The 22,996-nt window shown below is 40.6% G+C and overlaps 1 protein-coding gene across 1 annotated transcript in view; it reads right to left on the bottom strand.

Moving 5' to 3' along the window:
* LOC119413363 (TBC1 domain family member 12) overlaps window positions 1-22,996 on the bottom strand; it is a 55,991-nt gene that overhangs the window by 4,917 nt on the left and 28,078 nt on the right. The window contains exons 3-11 of the mRNA XM_037680414.1: window positions 14,943-15,064; window positions 12,935-13,017; window positions 11,404-11,521; window positions 11,217-11,323; window positions 7,025-7,108; window positions 6,820-6,914; window positions 6,670-6,741; window positions 1,647-1,775; window positions 1,304-1,413 (exon numbers count right to left, since the gene is read on the bottom strand). Of these exons, the coding sequence (XP_037536342.1) occupies window positions 1,304-1,413; window positions 1,647-1,775; window positions 6,670-6,741; window positions 6,820-6,914; window positions 7,025-7,108; window positions 11,217-11,323; window positions 11,404-11,521; window positions 12,935-13,017; window positions 14,943-15,064 (920 nt within the window). The remainder of the gene's footprint in view (window positions 1-1,303; window positions 1,414-1,646; window positions 1,776-6,669; window positions 6,742-6,819; window positions 6,915-7,024; window positions 7,109-11,216; window positions 11,324-11,403; window positions 11,522-12,934; window positions 13,018-14,942; window positions 15,065-22,996) is intronic.

The following is a 22,996-nucleotide window of genomic DNA, read 5'->3' on the forward strand; positions in this document are numbered from 1 at the left end:
ATATATTTTTTTTTATTTTTTTTATTTATTATTTTATTTGCTTTCTTTTTCTCATCAAGTCAAATAGAAAAAGGAAAAAAAAGATAAACATAATATTGTTTTCTGTTTTTAACTGCTCCTCCTATTTTTCTCTCTTTTTATTTTAAGATTTTAAAGTTAAAAAAGTACATGACAGCTCTTATTTCTGCTATATTTTAGCTACACCTTAAAGGGACAGTTAACATAAATGGGAGTTTTGTGAAAAGCTTAGGAATGATTAAAATCTTATCTGTTGTAAATAACTCTTTGACTGAACTCCGTTTGAAGAAACAGAGTTAAATTCTGACCTGACTGATGAGCTAATGGTTAGTCCAAGTGAGACCAAGACCAGAATGAACTGTTGGACACATAAAACATCTTCAATCTCTAAAATGTTCCAGTAGTGAATGTTATTTTATAAATGTCTACCTCATATTATTCTGCATTACACAGTTTTGGCAGCACAATGGCTCAGTGGTTAACATTGTTGCCTCACAACAAGAAGTCCTACATTCTTGACTTTCCTCTTCTCCTTCGGTCTCCTGACACGTCTCCCTCCTCGTGGTCATCAACTAACAGTAGCACAATTTCCGCCGGGGGACGGTGGCAGTTGTTGTTAACCCGGTCCTCGAAAGATCTGATATGGTTTTGCTTAGATAAAACTTATATGTTGCAAAACTTGTTTTGGCAAAAGTGTTTTACAAAGGAATGCTCTTCCTGACACAACCCTCAACATTTACCCGGGGTTGACTGGCTTGTGCTCCCTAGAGGCCGGTTTAAAATAAAAAATAAAAAAGCTAAAACAATAAATTTTTTGTTGGATTTTATCTGGCACCAAAGAAATGAACTCTTTCTTTGATTTAAAATATACATATTTCTGATTTTTTTTTTTTTTTACTTTACCCAAACTGTGGAATTGTAAGGCTTTGAGACGTTCATTTGTTTATTTTACTGCAGTAGAAGTAAAATTGTGTTGTGAAATTTGTAACCCAAATAATTTTAGGATAAAATGTTTTCTTTGAATCTTCTGCATTTTATGGCAAAAATATAGCTGTTTGCTGACAGCCTTTACTTTTCATTTTAACGACATTTTCTTTAATTGGTTATTACATTCTTATTTTCCCTCTGTCTTTGTAAATCTTTAATCTTTTGACAAGAAACACTACCACCTAAGTTTAAGCAAATGAATTATACTGTGGGAGCGGAGTGCTGCCTTAGATTAGTCAGAAACATTAATTATTGATTCCAGAGGCGTCTGGTTGGATGACCAAGTTTAGTAACTCACCAGTCAATCAGATAAAGGTCAGGGGTCAGGTTGCTGGTTTGGAAGTGGCTGAAGAGACGTGGCAGATTCTCCTCAAAGAAAATCTCAAAGGCTGCAAAATATTTCAACATCTGACACAAAAAAAGAGAAAAGAGAAGGTGTTTTTTTTATATCTTAGTTTGTGTCAAAGTGATCAGAAAGCAAATCCTATTTATGAGTCGTTAATAAAAAAGAATTCTACACCATTTATTGATATTAAATGGAAATCAACAACAAAGGACTTTCTTTCTGTGTAATCTCTTCATGAATGTGTCCTATTTCCAAAGCAGTGGAGTGAGTGTAGTCTGCGAAGGATAAATCCTACCAGATCATGGTCAACTCTGAAAAAGGCCATCTGACACGGTTTATTGAGTAAGTTGGCGAAGGTGATGAAGGCTTCGGCCTCCTCCAGGTTCAAGATTAGAACTGCAGCGATGAACGACATTCCCTGAACCTGACACAAAAAAAAAAAAAAAAAATTTATATTAATTATACTAGTTATATACATATATCAAAAAGAGGAGCTTTAAACAATTGTGTGGAATTTTTATAGCAAATTAGCTTTAGCGGTAATTAATACATTCTGTCTGAATAAAACCAAAACATTCACTTTAAATTTTGCTCCTGACATAGCATTCATTTGTTCATTGACCTTAAGCAGCATACATTTGTACTTGTTTCCCTATTTTTCTGTACTTTTTTCAAAATAAATTAAAACTTTGCGCCAAAGCATAACATCACAGAAATACTAGAAAAATGTTGATCTAAATCAATTAACACACTTGTTTCAGTAAATAGTTTGTGAATATTTTTATTTGTTTTTATTTACACTTTCTGTGCTCTGTTTTGTTGTTGCTGGGACATCTGAATTTCCCCAGTGTAGGGTAAAGTATTGTCATATATAAACAATATGCAATAGAGTAGTAAATATGACCAGAAAAAATGATTGACACGATCATGAGAGCTAAGGATTTTTAGCTCATTTTAAGTTTTAGTTGTTAAATTTTTGCTAAATTGAACATTGTAATGAAACATTGTGTGTGTGTGTGTGTGTGTATATATATATATATATATATATAAAATAGATAGCAAGGGTGTCAGAAGCATCTGTAATGTGGGGGGGGGACAAAATGATGTGTGTAGGTGTGCGTGCGCACGTAAAAAAAAGGTGTTCACTAGAGTACAAAAAAGCAACATTTCACCTAGATTTCCTTCAATTCCACACATTTAAAACATGTTTCTCACCAAGTTTGTGTAAATTCTTCTGTGGATTTTAAAGACATTTTAACTTTAATACACTTTAATACAGAGCCTCAGATCAGCACTCTTTGTGTTTATAGAGAAATAAAAACTGGACTTTTTTACTTGTGTTCAACACTACTCATCTAAATGATGTTTCTCATGAAGCTTGAGGACAATAAGGTGTGGGGTTTTAAAGATGTTACAATTTTAATGCACCTGAACACACACTGTCTCTTACACCTGCAGCGTCTGACAGCGTCACAGGTACTGCTAAGATAAGATGCTACAGATGTAGCGCTCCACTTCTCTCCTCCTAACATGAATATATGTTTCTGATCAACCCCCTGGTCAACCACTGCCCGCACTAAACTGCTAAACTGGCGAGCGAGTAACACAGAGGTGTCTCCATCTCCTCTACGTGTGCGCGTTTTCTGCCGAGGCAGGAGGCAGGAAGAGACCGGTGGAGAGTTGGAGGTAACCAGGAAAACCTGGAGTGGAGTTTTAGTGGTTTGAGTATTCTCCTATTATTCAAGTGGAATGGATTCGTTTACGAAGAAAAATAAACTGCGCCGCCTGAACTAATGTTTTATAGTAAAAGTGGAAGGTCCAAATGAACGTTTTTTTAATGTGGGGGGGACTTGTCCCCTTCACATATAATGGTTGGGCCACCTATGATGGATAGACAGACAGACAGATATAGAAATATATAAAAAAAAAAAATTTTCTTCCAAAAACTCATATGGACACGAAAAAACAAGGGTAAGGGTTAAGGGTTCAGTGTCCCTTGCCTGGACGTGGGTTACCGGGACCACTCCCTGGAGTCAGGCCTGGGGGAGAGGACCGTAGGCGAGCACCTGGTGGCCGGGTCTCTACCCATGGAGCCCAGTCGGGCTCTGCCCAAATGAGCAACATGGGTTTGCCCTCCTGTGGGCCCACCACCTGCAGGAGGGGCCATACAAGTCGGTCGCATGATGCCATGGGCAGTGGCCGAAGGCGGGGGCCTTAGCATTCTGACCCTGACTTACCAAAGCTGGCTCTGGGACATGAAATGTAACCTCTCTGGTGGGGAAGGAGCCTGAGCTTGTGCGTGAGGTTGAGAGGTACCGACGAGACATAGCTGAGCTCACAGCATGGGCTCTTGAACCGATCTCCTTGAGAGGGGCTGGACCTTATTCCAACCTAGAGTGACCCATGGTGAGAGGTGCTGAGCTGGTGTGGGACTACTTTTAGTCTCCCAACTTGGTGCCGGTGTGTTGGAGTTTTCCTCGATAGATGAGAGAGTGGCTTCCCTGCACCTTTGGATGGGGAACAGGCTCTGACTGTTGTTTGTGCCTATGCACCAAATGGCAGATCAGAGTATTCTTGGAGTCCTTGGCTGTGGTGCAGGAAGGTGCGCCAGCTAGGGACTCCTTTATTCTGCTGGGGGACTTCAATGCCTTTGTGGGTATTGACAGTGTGACCTGGAAGGGCATCGGGGAGAACGGCCTCTCTGATCTGAACCCAAGAGGTGTTCTGTTGTTGGGACTTCTGTGCTAGTCATAGTTTGTCCATAACGAACACCATGTTCAAACATAAGGGTGACCATAAGTGCACTTGGCAGCAGAATGTCCTAGGTTGTAGATCGATGATTGACTTTGTAGTCATGTCATCTGATTTGTGGCCATTTGTTTTGGACATTCAGGAGAAGAGAGGAGCTGAGCTGCCAATTGATCACCACCTGGTAGTGAGTTGGATCAGATAGCAAGAGAAGATGGCAGACAGACCCAGTAGACCCAAACGTGAAGTGAGTGTTTGCTGGGAACGCCTGGCAGAAGAACCTATCAGAAAGATCTTCAACTCACACCTCAGGGAGAGATTTAACCATATCCCAGATGAGGCAGGAGAAATTAAGTCTGAGTAGGCTAAGTTCTGTGCCTCAATTGTTGAGGTAGCTGCCTTGAGCTGTGGCCGCAAGATTGTCAGTGCTTCTCGCGGTGGCCATCCTCAAACTCATGGTGGACAGCCTGGGTTAGGGAGGCTGTCAAACTGAAGGAATCATTCTATCGGACTTTGTTGGCTGATGCGACTCTGAAAGCAGCTGAGGACTACCGGAGGGCCAAGCGGTCTACAGCCTTGGCTCTTGCTGAGGCAAAAGCTCAGATGTGGGAGGAGTTCGGCGAGGCCTTGGATAAAACTCTCGGTCGGCTCCAAGGACATTCTGGTAAACCATCATGTGGCTGAGGAGGGGAAAGCAGCGCTTTAGTAACAATGTTTTCAGGTTATGGTGGAGTGCTGTTGACCTCAACCAGTGATATTGTCAGGAAGTGGAAGGAATACTTCTGACTTTCTCAATCCCACCGGCACGTTTTCTATCGAGGAAGCAGAGTTGAGGGACTTCGGGGTTGTTCTATCTATAACCGTAGCTGAGGTCACAGAGGTAGTTAAAAAGCTCCGCAGCAGCAGGGCTCCAGGGGTGGATGAAATTCGCCCCCGATTTCCTTAAGGCTCTGGATGTTGTGGGGATGTCTTAGTTGACACGCCTTTGCAACATCACATGGACATCAGGGGCAGTACTACTGGACTGGCAGACTGGGGTGGTGGTTCCCCTCTTCCAAAAGGAGGACCGGAGGGTGTGCTCCAATTATAGGGGCATCACTCTCCTTAACCTCCCTGGTAAGGTCTATTCAGGGGTACTGGAGAAGCGAGTTTGATTGTTTGTTGAACCTTGGATCCAGAAGGACCAATGCAGGTTCCATCCTGGCTGTGGAACACTGGATCCACTCTTTACCCTCACTAGGGTCCTTGAGGGGTCATGGGAGTTTGCCCATCCAGTCTATATGTGTTTTGTGGACTTGGTGAAGGTATTCAACTGTGTTCCTTGGGGGGGGGGGGGGGGGGGGTGTGCTCTGTGAGTATAGGAATGGTGGCCCGTTGCTACAGGCTGTTCAGTCCCTATACAAGCGGTGCGAGAGTTTGGTTTGCATTGCCGGTAGTAAGTCGGACCCCTTCAGGGTGGAAGCTGGACTCCACCAGGGCTGCCTGTTGTCACAAATTCTGTTCATAACTTTAATGGATAGAATTTCTTGGTGCAGCCAGGGGGTGGAGGGTTTCCGGTCTGGTGGCCTCAGGATTCCTTCTCTGCTGTTTGCAGATGATGTGGTTCTGTTGGCATCATTGTGCCATGACTTCTAGCTCTCACTGGAGCAGTTCGCAGCTGAGTGTGAAGCGGCTGGGATGAGAATCAGCACCTCCAAATCTGAGGCCATGGTCCTAAGTCGGAAAAGGGTGGATTGCTCTCTTCGGGTCAAGGGTGAAGTTCTGCCTCAAGTGGAGGAGTTCAAATATCTCGAGGTTGTGTTCACTAGTGGTTCGGGTATCTGGTAAGAACGCTTTCTGGGTGCCTCCTAAGGGAGGTGCTTTGGACATGTCTGACTGGGAGGAGACCCCGTGGAAGACCCAGGACATGCGTCTCTCGGTTGGCCTGGGAATGGCTTGGGGTCCTCCCAGAATAGCTGGAAGAGGTGGCTGTGGAAAGAAATGTCTGGGCCTCTTTCCTCAAGCTGCTGTCCCCGAGACCCGACTTCGTATTAAGCAGAAAAAAATGGATGGATAAAAAAAACTAAATTGCAAAAAATGTTGAAAGGTTCCAATGCAGCTAATTGTTGACTTAAATTGTAATAATTTATTCTGACAAAATGCCTAAGTTTTGATGTATAAATTGTATTTTGTATTTACAATTGTGTAAATGTTTAAGCAAAAACATTAGATTACATTAACATAAAATTACATTAACATTAGACTACGGTTGATTTTATTAGAATAAAAAAAATAGATAACTCAAACGGTAGTGTGACATCACAAAGTTAAACAAATATTTGGTGGTAAAATATCCAAAAATCAAGACTGCGAGTAATTCATTGATTGCTATAAGATATTTCGAAGTTTGAGTTTTTGACATAGTTTTCCATTACTACTGCTGAGAATTTCAGTTTCTTGTGTTAAAAAAAGCAAGAGCGTTATCTTAACTCAGTCCAAAATAAAAGCTTCTAATTTAATTGTCGCCACAAAAAAAGAGTTTGGTAAAAATTAATAAACTGTTATGTTGTGATGGATAAAAACAAACTCACGTAGCCAATGTCGGGTCTGTAACAGGTGTAGGCCCCCAAAACACTGTGGAGCAGGTCATGGTACGGACCACCCTGCAGGGAAAAACAGACAAGAGACTTTTACATATGAGCGGTCTCTGCTTAAGGTCCACCTAAAACGAGTTGTTTTACCTTCTGGAAGATAAAGAGAGATGGAAAAGTTCTAGAAATGTCCAGTTTAATGAGGTCCAGACTAGACTCTCTGTCAGCCAATGACGCTCCTCCATCTGATAGAGAACCACACCAGAAACCAGAAACAAATAAAAAAAAATTCAGGGTGAGACTTTCAGTGAATGGTAAACTTGTTAGACCCGAGACGTTTTTAAATGTGTTGTACCACTCTCATTGTCGTTCACGGAGCTCGTCTCGCTGTAACTCCTCCATTTCTCTTTGGCTCTGGATAAGAAGATTTCATACAGTTCTGGACAAAAAACACAGACATCAAGATTTTTATGAACTCTTAAAGTTTATTTCTTTATGGAATGTTCAGACTTTACTTAGCTCTATGTAATATAAAAAGATGTGTTTCAGTACTTTTTCTGTAAGATTTTGAAAAAGGCGCTGTGGAACAGCAAATCAGCTCTTCACCCTTGCAGAGTTATACAGGCACAACTTTCAGTCATAAATATTTGATGCTTGTAAATTAGTTTTGTAACCTTGTAAAATAAAATTGTGCTTTGTGCATATGTAGAGAGGAATGTCTGTGTGTAAAAAAAAAATGTATATTTGTAAAAATTACACAATTTACAATTTTTTGTGAAAGTCTGTTTACAGATACAAAGCAAAAAAAAAAAGAAGAAAAAACTGTGTAAGGCTCTGCATGTGAGTTTTAATGTGCAAGTACAAATTATGACCGGATTTTTCTTCCTCTCAGGCCCGGTTAGAATATCCACATTGCTCCCGGGCCTGTGTCTTCCCGAAAGCAAAGAAACCCAAACAGGTCTCCAGTCAGTCATCAGGTGAAAAGGAGGAACCCAGACCCAGACCAGTGGTCATTCTGTATGTTGCAGGATTATCAGAGAAACTGAGACGTTTATTTTTGCTGTAATGTATTTTGGGGTTTAAAAGCCACTGGGATGTTGTGTTTAGAAAATAAACGTCTCAATTTCTCTGATACTCCCTCAATATATGTTGTCCCTAACATAACAGCCTTTGACACTTCTTTGGTCTGGACATTTATACAGTGCCTTGCGAAAGTACTCGGCCCCTTGAACTTTTCAACCTTTTGCCACATTTCATTTTCATTTTGTATTGAACGTTTTTTGAACTCCTTCAACATACAGAATGACCACTGGTCTGGGTCTGGGTTCCTCCTTTTCACCTGCTGGCTGACTGGAGTCCTGTTTGGGTTTCTTCTCTGCTTTCAGGAAGGCCCAGTTAGGATATCCACATTGCTCTAGAGCCGGTCTTGTGTAGGATTTCTCCTTCTGCCTGGCTCCTGAGTTAGTGGGGATGCTGTCTGCTCTGTGGTACAGAGTCCTGATGACTCCTAAGTTGAACATTTTCTTGATTATGAATTTTCTTGACTACTTTCTTCACTTGAACTATTTTAGTAAACTTTATGGTTGTTAAATGTAAACAAAAAAACTGTTTTATTTGCTAAACTAAATATTCAAATAAATTCAGTTTATTTATATAGCGCCAAATTACAACAAAGTTGTCTCAGGGGACTTTACAGGAGCATTCGCATACATAGAAAAGCCAATTAGTAAAGTTGTAAAGTGAAGTGAATACAAATAACTTTCAAATATACCACGGTCCGTGCTCCACCTGACCATGGACTTTGTTGTTAATGTTAATGATACTTCCTGTCTGACAGGAAGTTGCACCCATAATCATTTATACAGAAGAGCCCCCAGCAATAAGGTGGGTACAATGGGGGAACTAAACAGCCACTGTCCAAAAGGATGGCACAGCACAGAAGATCAACATCATCAGGCCGTGATTCTGTGGTCTACACTCATCTCCAGGCTAGCGGTCACTCTTTCAGGGATGAAGATGTTCACATCCTGGATAGAGAGGAACGATGGTTTGAGAGAGGAGTAAAGGAGGCCATCTTTGGGAGAAGAATCCATCCATCATTAAACAGGGGCGGGGTTCTCTGTGTTCAACTGTCCCCCTCTTACAATGCTGTTATTGCTAGTATCACTCAGCCCTCTGTGAATAGCAAACAACTATCAGGGTGTTAACGATCCATCGTTAGGCTGATGGTCTGCCTTTTGCATGTTAACAACTATTTCTGGCCGTCAGCAGCAAATTGGCTGGTCCCCTATGAGAAGGTGCTATTTTTAAGACTGAGTTTATTGCCACTCCTCAGACTGAAGAAGTCTTTTGGATAAAAGATGAAATGTTTCAACAAAAAAGAATCCATCCAGAGAACCTGACTTAATTTTTGTTAGATTTTTCTACCTGGATTATTGAGCATGCATCAGGACACTGTTACTCATATTTTTTTAAGTTTAAATGAGCACACACAAAATTCAGCACTAATCTAAATAATAAATTACAGTTTGGATTGTATAACTCAGGCCCCCAGTGATGGGCTTTTAATTACGTTTTCAAAAAAAGGTTTATGTCTCAGAAAACAAAGTCCTAATATAACAGCCTTTGACACTTCTTTGGTCTGGACATTTATACAGTGCCTTGTGAAAGTATTCGACCCCCTTGAACTTTTCAAACTTTTGCCACATTTCAGGCTTCAAACATAAAGATATAAAATTTAAATTTTTTGTGAAGAATCAATAACAAGTGGGACACAATCGTAAAGGGGAATGAAATTTATTGGATGTGTCAAACTTTTTTAACAAATAAATTGAAAAGTGGGGCGTGCAATATTATTTGGCCCCTTTACTTTCAGTGCAGCAAACTCACTCCAGAAGTTCAGTGAGGATCTATGAATGATCCAGTGTTGTCCCAAATGACTGATGATGATAAATATAATCCACCTGTGTGTAATCAAGTCTCTGTATAAATGCACCTGCTCTGTGATAGTCTCAGGGTTCTGTTCAAAGCGCAGAGAGCATCATGAAGACCAAGGAACACACCAGGCAGGTCCGAGATACTGTTTTGGAGATGTTTAAAGCCGGATTTGGATACAAAAAGATTTCCCAAGCTTTAAACATCCCAAGGAGCAATGTGCAAGCAATCATATGGAAATGGAAGGAGTATCAGACCACTGCAAATCTACCAAGACCCAGACGTCCCTCTAAACTTTCATCTCGAACAAGAAGAAGACTGATCAGAGATGCAGCCAAGAGGCCCATGATCACTCTGGATGAACTGCAGAGATCTACAGCTGAGGTGGGAGAGTCTGTCCATAGGACAACAATCAGTTGTACACTGCACAAATCTGGCCTTTATGGAACAGAGGCAAGAAGAAAGCCATTTCTCAAAGATATCCATAAAAAGTGTTGTTTAAAGTTTGTCACAAGCACCTGGGAGACACACCAAACATGTGGAAGAAGGTGCTCTGGTCAGATGAAACCAAAATCGAACTGTTTGGTCACTTTGCAAAACGATATGTTTGGCGTAAAAGCAACACAGCTCATCAACCTGAACACACCATCCCCACTGTCAAACATGGTGGTGGCAGCATCATGAATTGGGCCAGCTTTTCATCACCAGGGACAGGGAAGATGGTCAGAATTGATGGGAAGATGGATGGGGCCAAATACAGGACCATTCTGGAAGAAAACCTGTTTGAGTCTGCAAGAGACCTGAGACTGGGACGGAGATTTATCTTCCAACAAGACAATGATCCAAAACATAAAGCCAAATCTACAATGGAATGGTTCACAAATAAATGTATCCAGGTGTTGGAATGGCCAAGTCAAAGTCCAGACCTGAATCCAATCGAGAATCAGTGGATAGATCTGAAGACTGCTGTTCACAAACGCTCTCCATCCAACCTCACTGAGCTCGAGCTGTTTTGCAAAGAAGAATGGGCAAGAATTTCAGTCTCTCCATGTGCAAAACTGACAGAGACAAACCCCAAGAGACTTGCAGCTGGAACTGCAGCAAAAGGCGGCGCTACAAAGTATTAATGCAAGGGGGCCGAATAATATTGCACGCCCCACTTTTCAGTTTTTTATTTGTTAAAAAAGTTTGACACATCCAATAAATGTCATTCCACTTCATGATTGTGTCCCACTTGTTGTTGATTCTTCACAAAAAAATTAAATTTTATATCTTTATGTTTGAAGCCTGAAATGTGGCAAAAGGTTGAAAAGTTCAAGGGGGGTGAATACTTTTACAAGGCACTGTAATACTTATAATTTACAAACATGTTGTTTTGATGCATTTCTTTCAGCTACTCCATTTTGCAGGGGTTGCCACAGCAAACGATCCTGCATAAAGGATTTGGCAATTGTTTTGCAACAGATGTCCTTTCTGACTCAACTTGGGCTTGAACTGAAAAACCTTGGGTTTACAAGACTGCAGCTTGGACCAACGAGCTACCACGACCCCAATTTACAGTAAAACTGAATCATGTCTCAAAGCTGAGTGTTCTGTGATGTGTGGGTTTATACCTGGTGTGATGTTGAGCTCGTTGCCGATGGCGAGGCTCCACACACGTCCTCTGACACCAGGAGGAAGCCCTTGCCACCACAGTTCTCGGACTCGTCTCGTTCCCTTCCTGCACGCACAGACGCACACACATACAATGAGCTGAAGAAACACACAGATTTACATGAACACAAAAGTCCAAGGACGTACATGGTGTCCCAGTTAGGCAGGATCTCATTGTTCCAGATGACCATGGCATTGGAGATGCTGTCCTCCTGTCGATGTCTCTCCTTCATCTGACGCTTCTTCTTCTGAGCTTCTTTGATCTCTGACAGACAAAAATAAATAAGTTCATTTTATTTAGTTAACTATTATACTACATATTAGTATTATATATTTTACTTATTTCATTTGTTTTCCACATTGACGAAATGTGTCCGTAAGTTGCTGCATATCTGTCTAATTCTTCTGACCACGTGAATCAAACCAAGAAATGAGCTTTTACCCACAGTCATGGTAAAATAAGATCACCCTCTTTCAGTTTTAGGGTCTTGCATATCACAACATAATGAAAATTATTGGGTCTTTTGGGTTATATATTTATTAATGTATAATTTAATATTTTATCATAATTTATTAACCTTTATTTAAATCTAAATTGTAAGTGAACAACAAAATAAATAAATAAATAAAAACACAGCGTCATTATTTATTAAACAAATCAAAGCCCAAATGGAAAAGCTGATTTGTGAAAAACTACCATATTTTCCGCCGCACATGTTGCACTGCCCTATAAGTCGCATCGGTCCAAATATGTCTAAAAAAGTGGAAAAAAATCCATATGTTGTTTCCATGTATACATCGCATCTATTATGAGTCACCGCTGACGTGTCGCATTTGTTACACGTTACCGCTGACAACCCAGAAATGTGGGCTGGTGTTGTGCCAATAATCAATTGGCTGCCAAATGGCGGCTGCGGGAGCGTGCACGGGAGGACTTTAACAAGAGTTTAACAAGATTAACACTTAAAAACAATTATTTGTTTGCTCAAAATTATAGTAAAGGTGTCTCAATTTAACTTTTACTTAATAAATGCACTTTGACGGTCAAATCAGCTGCATTTCGCCGGGGCGGTGCAGCTGATTTGACGGTTGCTCAAAGCAGCGAGCAGAACTAAGGTGGAAGACTATGGCAAGCCGATTGTGTCATTAATAGCTGGTGAAGATTTTCAGTCTTCCAGGACATGGTAAATTCAAAAATGTTCAAGACAAAAACAATAAAGTATAAAGTATAATGAATAAAGTTCAGTTGTTTTTGTCTTGAACTTTTTTGAATTTGTCATTATAGCCACTTTTACCTATTACATGATACAATGGCATGCCATACACTACTACTCTGCTGTCATTTAGTGGCTGAAAATGGTAGTGTTTAATTTTTTTTCAGTCAGAATGAAGGAAAACGGTCATATCTCAGCCAAAAATTGGTTTATAAATATGAGAAAACATCCATAAAAACGTTGCTTCGGCCTAAAAGTTGCAGGGCCTGCAAATTATGCCAAAAACCATGACTTATAGGCAAAACAATACGGTAATTTCACCCTGGCTGCTTCCACAGGATGTAGGAGGTTCAGTATCACTCAGGCACTGCTGATCACATGTGCTGTAACCAAGCAGTCATAGTCTTGACCGTTTTTCCTGTAGGTTTCAAAGTTTGTAGAAATTTAGATGTGTCCATGTTTACCTCTCCTCTTAGCTCCTGCCACCATCTCTTCATACTCCAATTTGTGTCTCTGAGTTTCCTCCACAGACTTGGCAGGCAGATTTCTGAAAAACAAGCACAGATGAGCAATCAATCAGCCAGACGGGCAGGTTTTTAATCTCTCAGGCGTTGAGCCCTGCGAGTGGCTCCAGACAACCTCTGAATTACGTGACAACTGAGAGTCTGAGGGAAGATGTGCAGCTCTTTAAAGAAACTGGAAATGTTTCAATAAAGCAAGCAGCTCACCTGAAGCTCGACATTTAAGAGGGAAAAAAAGAGACATTTATTTTTCAACCAATTGTTGCATGTGCTCAAACTTATACACAGCCAAAAACGGTCAGTGGAATTCAAATTAAAATAATTCGGAACCTCTTGGTGTTTGGTCTCTTGGATGTGTTAAAGAAAAAAGGAGTCAGACTAGATAATCATGTTGTGAAAATTTGGTTCTGCACTACTCCAACCTTCTCAAGAACTTTTTCAGTAGGAGGCTAACGACTCAGGAGGCTGGAGTCATTTCCCAACATCAACACACAGATGTTCTGTTGGGTGAAAATGTTGGTGAACACACACTGTTTAAACACTGATGACAATGTTTTACCAGCAACACAGGCATGAAAAGAGTTAGGAAGTTAGAATCAGCAGCAGCTGTCAATTTTGTAGAGCGAGACAACACATTTTTAAGAATCTAATAAAAAATTATTTTACAATGAGTTTATCTTTATTCTTTATTTTGCAGCAGTCCCAGCTGAATGCGTGCAGCCCAAAAAACTTGACCTTGTTTTCTGTAATTACAGACAAGATGCCAAGATGGCCGCGCTCAGCCGAGCCGCAGCGTCACAGGCTCCCGGTGAACTCGATCTTTTTATGTTCCTGTTGTTTTCGCCTTAACCTTTTTTTGCACCTACACTGCACATCCACAGTACGGATATGACTGTGACACACTTGTGGAGTTTTCTGTGTCGCTGCCTTGCCATCGTGGTTCAGTCCTTCCAGCCTCGGGCTCAGGCCTGTCATGGTGTCTGTCTCCATGATCCTCCATCTGCCTGCATGGACCGAACTCTATGAACCCGCTTGGTTTTGTGGAAGAAACTTGGATATTTTCCATCTGCCAGACCTGGTTCTGGAGGGCAGTCTGGGAGGGCAGCTGCTGCAGTCACTGTTACCATCGGTCTGCTGACGGGACCATGATGCTAAAATAACCTCCTTGTCATCAGAACCACTCTGCCAATAGGACCATGCTGCTGTAGATTTATTTCTTTTTCACTTTTGGTGCTTTGTTTCTGTATTTTTGTTGCATGCTTTGAATAAATCCTAGTTTATGCTAGTTTAGGTTCACAATACTGTGTATGCTGTTCAGTGTCAGGAGGGCTGTGATCAGTCTTACATCGGGGAAACTAAACAGCCACTGGCCAAAAGGATGGACCAGCACAGAAGATCAACATCATCAGGCCAGGACTCTGTGGTCTACACTCATCTCCAGGCCAGCGGTCACTCTTTCAGGGATGAAGATGTGCACATCCTGGACAGAGAGGAACGATGGTTTGAGAGAGGAGTGAAGGAGGCATGAGGAGGAGCTGCAGGAGGAAGTTTCTCCTGCAGTGTGGGGTTGAACAGGTGCAGCAGGTGCTAAATAATTAAAAATAACTTATAAAAAAAAAATCCCTGCTGATCGTGCGGCTCATCCATCAATCAGCCAATTGTGTGTCATGTCTAATCTTATTTTGAAAAACTGCGATATAGCAAGTCCGGAAAAACGAACTGCAAAGCGGCGAGGGACTACTGTAGATTAAAGTCTGTACTTTTGATCAATTAAAACGAATCACTGAGAGGCTGTGTCTTTCCTGCTAGAGCGACTGAAATCGCTCACGTGACTTTCATGCACCGGCCCATCGATTGACTCCAAACAACAACAAAAATCATCATCAGTCAGAGTAGGCGTCGCCAGAAACGCCAAAAATCGCCGCCTGTTAATAAGAAGGCAGCTACTCACATTGGTCGATCCTCCAAGATGAGAGCTGTGGTGGACAGAGGCTCAAAATCCAGGTTCTTCCTTCTTCCTGCAGCCGGAGGGTGCTGAGAACACGAGGACACTCCAAAGTCCTTCACCTCCTCCTGCAACACACAACAAACATGAGAGGAACTGTCACAAAGTTGCAGTAGCTGTGTCAGTCCCCATGAGCTACTCAAACTCACATCCATCTCAGAAGAGGTAGTTCAGTTTTAGTGTAAAAAGTTACTGCAACTTATGAGTGCCAGTCTATAAGAAATGTAGCATCTTTATGAGTATTTGCTGGTTATTTCCCAGTGTCCATCACAATTTTCTGCTCACAACTCCTCCCACATAAAAAAAAAACAACTAAATAAAACATGAAACAAAATGTGCAGATAGATCAAGATTAGTGTACTCTGGTTATAGTACATTATGCAAAGAAGAGTAGATGAAATTTGAATAATAAATAGTTACAGACAACAATTTGATGAAACTAGTGAGAAAATTCTGCTCTCCTTGGAGCTCTTTAGTTTAAACATACTTCACAGTAGAAGCATCAATCAAAGTATAAACAAGTGGGGAGTGGTGGCGCAGAGGTTAGAGAGGGTGGGCCTGTTGTCGGAGGGTCGCCGGTCCAACTCCCTGGACCGACAACATCAAAATGTGGGTGGAGAAGGTGAAACAACCACATCTGCCTCCACCCTCATTTGCACCACTCTGGGCCCTTGAGCAAGGCCCTTAACCCCCCCAGCTGCTCCCCGGGCAGCTCACTGCTTCACATGTGCTCACATGTGCAATGGGACAAATGCAGAGAATTTCCCCACTGGGGATTAATAGAGCACAAGAAAATAAAATAAAAATAAGAGTCACAAAAAGTTGGACTTTACAAGACTGAACAGGCATTTTGATATGTTGAATCATTTTTCCACAGTTTAGGTTTGAAGATTGTTTATAAGATTTTACCACAGAATGTTCAATTTTAGTGATGATGTAACACTTTGACCTGTTTAATGTTTCTTCTTATTGTCACAAACCTTACACTTTTCAAACACCTTCTACATCAAGAAGTTAGCATGTTGTCAGCTTGTATCACTACAAAGGTAAGGCCCATATTATCAGATTAGGTTTATTGGCAAGAGTTGATGGATGTTGGAGTTTCAGACGGTAGCTGCTCTGGCATCATTTCTTCTGAAATGCTCAAGTTGTATCTACTGTTAAAACTTCTTGGTAAATAAAGTTTTACATCTTTTTTACAAAATGTTCATGTCTCTACAACAGACACACACGAACAAAGTGGTTATTCATCTCAGAACGTAACATTTGCATCAGCATGTTATGTACGTTTGAGAGTCCACGTGCGGTCTTTCAGTCCGAATGAATGTAAACGCTTGTACCACAGTGACGGTGTGAAGTTGTGTGTGTGTGTGTAGTCTAATGGCCAAAGCAATGAATTGTGTGTTTGTGTGATCAGTCTGCACCATAAACAGTTCATTGACAGGAGCAGGACAGCTGAGGATCGAACAACAGGTCTTTTAAGACAAGACGTCTTACGTCGTCCAGCAGGGGGAGACAAAGCTCAGTTTCTGAGGCTGAAAAATCCATATGTGGCTGTTCATGAGTAAAAATAAAATCATGGGACTGATCCAGTGATTCCATAATAAAAAGCATCAAATAAAACTTTCTCTGTATCACAGCTAGACTGAGGAGCGGGTGACGCACAGATATAAATACATGATGTGCTGTTTCACGTGTGCTGTATGATGAATGGAAGACAAACTGGAAAACAAATACGTGACTGTCTATTATCGTTTAGAAACATCTTTTCTCAAGCATGTGCAGTCAAATGAGAAAATACTTTCATGAAAATACAAAAGAAGGATTATGAAAAGGTAAAATGTATTACTTAAAATATTTAGAATATAAAGCAGACCTGAACTGTAGGAATGGATTTTAATTTAAAAATATTGAGGAAAAATTTAAAATCTTGTCTACAGAAACATAAAGGTTAAATTATATTAATTTGCTCAAGTCCCTAAATTGCTTTTTTTTAAACTGTTGAATTTTCTGATTTAGCGCCACAGTAAATAATTTATTATTGAATCATTTTAAAGCAAAAAGTGCAAAAAAAATGAAATACTTCAGGAATACAGTAGAGCTTTAAAATTTGTGAACTCTTCATAATTTTCTATATTTCTGCATAAATATGACCTAAAGCATCATCAGATTTTCACACAAGACCTAAAAGTAGATAAAGAGAACCCAGTTAAACAGATGAGACAAAAATATTATACTTAGTCATTTACTGGTTACATTTCTGGTAACTGTTCATCAGTCCTGCACACCAGCTTGAAGGACTTTGAGCCCATTCCTCTGTAGAGAACAGCTTCAACTCTGGATGTTGGTGGTTTCCTCACATTAACTGCTGCTTCAGGTCCTTCCACAACATCTGGATTGGATTAAGGTCAGGACTTTGACTTGGCCATTCCAAAACATGAACTTTATTCTTCTTGAACCATTCTTGGGTAGAACCACTTGTGTGCTTAGAGTCATTGTCGCTGCATGAACCACCTTCTCTTGAGATTCACTTCATGGACAGATGTTCTGACATTTTCCTTTAGAATTCTCTGATATAATTCAGAATTCATTGTTCAGTCAATGATGACAAGCCGTCCTGGGCCAGATGCAGCAAAACATACCCAAACCATGATACAACCACCACCATGTTTCACAGATGGGATCAGGTTCTTATGCAGGAATGCAGTTTTCCTTTCTCCAAACACAACTCTTTTCATTTAAACTAAAATGTTCTTTTTTTGGTCTCATCCATCAACAAAACATTCTTCCAACAGTCTTCTGGTTTGTCCACATGATCTTTATCAAACTGCAGACGAGCAGCAATGTTCTTTTTGGAGAGCAGTGGCTTCTCCTTCAACCCTGCCATGACACCACTGTTGTTCAGTTCTCCTGATGGTGGACTCATGAACATTAACATCAGTCAATGTGAGAGAGACCTTCAGTTGTTAGAAGTTACCCCAGGGTCCTCTGTGACCTCCCTGACTATCCCACACGTTGCTCTTGGAGTGATCTTTATTGGTCCATCACTCCTGGGGAGGGTAACAATGCTCTTTAATTTCCTCCATTTGTACACAATCAGTCTGACTGTGGATCGGTGGAGTCCAAACTCTTTGCAGATGTTTTGTAACTTTTCCAGCCTGATGAGCATCAATAACTTTCTCTGAGCTCCTCAGAAATCTCCTTTGTTCCTGCCATGATGCACTTCCACAAACATGTTGTGAAGAGCAGACTATGATGATCCATGTTCTTTAAATCAAACAGGGTGTCCACTCACACCTGATCATCATCACATTGATTGAAAACACCTGACTCTAATTTCACCTTCAAATTAACTGCTAATCCTAGAGGTTCACATACTTTTACCATTCACAGATATGTAATATTGGATCATTTCCCCAAATAAATAAATGGCCAAGTATAAACCAACATTTTTCAGTCAGGTCATCTGGACAGTTTCTTTTTTTGTGCTGAAACGTTTCGCCTTCAATCCGGAATGCTTCAGTCAAGGAAACACAAAACTGATTCTTCCCCCAACCTGACTGAAAAATGTTGGATTGTATACCTGGATTATTGAGCATGGACTTTGTTGTTTTCAACCAGTTTGACATGACTGTAAACAAGGAAGAGGGCCGGCAATGGAGGAGGAACGTACCAAAGAGACCATCTTAACACCAACCAAACTGGTTTGTTCCACTTTGGAGTAAGCTGTTGAGGGAAGAATCAGTTTTGTTGTGCGTTTCCTTGACTGATGAAGCCTTCCGGATCGAAGGCGAAACGTTTCAGAAAAAAAAAAAAAACTGTCCAGATGACCCGACTGAAAAATGTTGGATTGTATACCTGGATTATTGAGCATGGACTTTGTTGGCCAAGTCAAATATTTTGTCTCATTTGTTTAACTGGGTTCTCTTTATCTACTTTTAGGACTTGTATGAAAATCTGATGACGTTTTAAATGGTAAATGGACTGTACTTATATAGCGCCTTTTTATCTTATTTCAAGATACTCAAAGCACTTTACACTACAATCTGTGTCCTCATTTACCCATTCATACAGCACTCTACATCTCTACAAATCTAATTGAACAAATCGTTCTAAAGAGACTAATCAGAGCTTTAGATCACATTCATACACCGATGGGACACACATCGGAGGCTTTGAGGGGTTCAGTGTCTTGCTCAGGGACACTTCGGCATGTGACTGCTGGTGGATTCGAACCCCCAACTCTCGCATTGGAGGACGACTGCTCTAACCACTCAGCCACAGCCGCCCATTTTAGGTCATATTTATACAGAAGTATAGAAAATTATAAAGAGTTGACAAACTTTCAAGCACCACTGTATAAGGCTACTTATGGGACAGATCTGGTTGGCAGGCCACAGACTGATGAAGTTTTCCGGATGGAAGACGAAACGTTTCTTCCTTAAAGAAACTGGTCCAGATGAAACGATTTAACCTTTTTTTTGTTGTTGTCTTCAACCAAATGGTTTAATACATAGGTTGTATTTATTTTTCTACAAACAGAAAAATTGAAAAAAGTACTTTATTTTCTTAATTTCAGAAAGAATTACTTTAGTTTTATCCTGATGCATGCTCAATAATAATATACTTTAGTTTTACTTGAACAGACAAGTTTCTGTAGTTTTCAAACAGAAGCTGATGTTATTCCAGAAGTTTGCACACTGTTGCTGCTCAAAATTTAGATGCGCAGTGACTTATCCATTCAGAACTGATAAGAATTTTTAAGCACAACTGAATAAAACCCTCTGCAAAATGCAATGTCTATAAAAGCTCAAAGGGCCAACAGGAAGAGATTTTAATTTGGACTAAAACAAAACTCAGACACTCTTCAAAATAAGTCTAGCTTTGCTACATCTTAGACATAACAAAAATAAAAATCCCAAATTTGTACTGGGGTTAATGGAAGCAAGCTGGTGGATGGTGAAAGTTTTGAGCAGTAGTTACAATGGCAGCCTTTACCATTTCTTCAGAATGTTTTAGACTTGCATCAGAATTATTTACAATAAGCCTTGTGGTAATAATCCTTTCTTCTTAGCTAAGTACATTACAGCACAAACTGTTTTGAAGGCACTTTGACTGAACTCAGCCTCCCTTTTCTTCCTCCTCCACAGTTTTGTGTCTGACGTGTCAACAACTGAAGCCAGACCACATATGCTGAGCTCTTACTCATGAATCATCGGAGTCAAGCACCAGCAGCTGTCAGCACTCCGCTGTTAGGCTGTCTAAACTACTGCTCAGAGATCATGCACAGGGGCCACAGCAAGGACTCAAGGTTAGATTTCATAAAATAGATCATCATAATTCCAATTAACTTCCTTCCACAGGGAAGGAAACGGCTGCTAGGTGTCTATTTGTGTAAAGACCTGTGTTTGTTTGAGAAAACTGGAGTGAAACCAGTTGCATCAGGGTGTCATTGCTGGTGAAATTCAAACGCAAAGCAGAAAAGCTGGGATGTGTGTATGTGGAACTAGTGTAGCAACGAACACAATCACATTAAATCCATTTTAGTCTCATTCCTGTCACCATGTTCTAAAAAACTGCCGGATAAGAACATTAACGTCTGGAGAATCAGGACAGACTTAACACCTCAGACTCAGAATCAACCATCTACAAGTTATATTCCAAGCTCTGATGAAAACATTTGGATCTGCCATACACAGTAGATATTTCCTACCAGAGGTCTCCTTATGACAACAGTGCAACTGTTTGATAGGTGGACCGCCCCCAGACAAACTCCTCATCTACCACTGATCTCAGAGCGGGTCAACACATTCTAGAACTCACCTCTCTGCCTCACCAGATACAGTACATTTCGTTGTACAAGTCACAGTTTTTTTGCATAAATTAGCATACCTGTGACTTACACACTGAAGCAACGAATTTATGTTTTTTTTCCCCATATTTATAACCCGATTTTTCCAAAAATCGTTGGCATTCTCTGTACCAAAGGGTCTACACCTTCTAGTGTATGGTCCTTGTGTGATGGGTTATATATACACACACACACACACACACAAGTTAAAAAAACAAACCAAAAGGAAGTAACTCAATAAAATCCTACTTGTCAGGAGGGATACATGACTGGTACCCCTAAATAAAAATTCCCAAACATAGAAAGCTCTGTAAAACCATCACAAAGTAACACCAAGGTTTTTAACGTTATAACTGGAGGCCAAATTAATCCCATCCAGAGAAAGTGAAAGATTGCAAACTTTATTACCAAGATGCTCAGGTCCAAAAACCACAACCTCAGTCTTGTCTGAGTTTCTTCCAGTTTCTTCCTTCTTCTTCTTCTTCTTCTTCTTTCAGCTTTTATACCAGTCGGTATATGTATCAAAATATGCCTTGTCTTTCGGTATCAAGTTTCGGTGATTGGCTGTAACGTTACATGTGGTTGAAACTACGTGTAACGTTACAGCCAATGCCAGTGCTGGAACTTGCAGCATGCAGGAAAAACACATACGTAGTTACGCCCACAGACTGGGTTCACATGGTATTATGGGAAGCCATAATAACCATTAATAGCCACAAATAGCCAATTATGGTTATTAATGGTTATTATGGCTTGCCATAATATCTGTGTTGTGAACTAGTTACGTGTGTCGACAACACGACTATTTGATGAAGCGCCTGACTGTGCACGGAATCGATTTAAGAGCGTGAAGTTGCTCCGTGTTTGACTGCAAGAAGAACGGACCGCTCTTCCTCTCAGCAAACGCCTGTGGGTGTTACAGAGCCAGAACGGCCTGATTCTAAATTTCCACGACCGGACTCTGCTTCGCACAGAGGATGGAGCTGTGTCTGGGATTTCAGCTGGTAAGTTTACGTTTGTTAACGTTACAGCAACTTAATACATGCATCGCAGTGAGTTAAACTAGGATCCATGTAATGCTAACTTTAAGATATTAGCTTTATTTTATGGCTACTTATGTAGCTAGCTAAAATCAAGAGATAACTGAAGATTGAGAGTAACAAAAGAAGCTTAGCTTGTAAACATGTGCTCATCCATCAGGTCAGCTGGTTAAACATTTCACTAATGTTCACTGTTTATGTTAATGTTCTCCTCACAGGAGCCTCTGACGTGAGGACAAAATGACAAAAGAAAAGTGAGGTGGGGGCCACAGGACAGTCACAAACTTTGTTGTTAAAAGTTTGCTGCCTTTTTCTACAGTGGGGGCTGCATGGTGGAGGTAAGTAAACTGTATACGATATTGTTGACCAGCTAAGCCTTCATCTCTCAGCCTAGATCAGGGGTGCCAAACTCACTTACAAAAGGGGGCCAAAATTAAAACCTTTTTCCAATTCATGGCCAGTTTCTTCATTAACTCAAGTTAGATATCAAACATCTTTTCTTGGTTGCAGTTTCCTCAACACGCATTTGATTGGTCTCATTTGATGTTCTGTGTTGCACTTTCAGAGACACTTTATTGTCGTTCGCACCACATGTGGTACATATGGTGGTGCGAAATTATGTACATAGGGTTCGACATCATAATCAAAGATTACTGAAAAAATTTAAGTGATAAAGTATTTTTTGTTTAACATATCATCTTGGGGGGCCAGAGAAGATGTCAACGAGGGCCACATTTGGCCCCCGGGCCTTGAGTTTGACATGTGTGGCCAGATTTCTGCTGGAGGTTTCTTTCTTCCTTTTAAAAGGGAGTTTTTCCTTTCCATTGTTGCCACTGTGCTTGCTCAGGATGGGAGACTGCATCGAAGCCAAGATTCAACTTGTCTGCTGGATGCCTTAGATAGAGAACTTTACTAATTGGCTTTTATGTATGTGAATGTTTCTGTAAAGTGCCCTGAGACAAGTTTGTTGTGATTTGGCGCTATATACAGGTCCTTCTCAAAAAATTAGCATATTGTGATAAAGGTCATTATTTTCCATAATGTAATGATAAAAATGAAATGTTCATATATTTCAGATTCATTGCACACCAACTGAAATATTTCAGGTC

This window comes from Nematolebias whitei, chromosome 1 (genome assembly GCF_014905685.2).
Source record: "Nematolebias whitei isolate Nwh7 chromosome 1, NemWhi1, whole genome shotgun sequence".
Taxonomy (NCBI): Eukaryota; Metazoa; Chordata; class Actinopteri; order Cyprinodontiformes; family Rivulidae; genus Nematolebias; species Nematolebias whitei.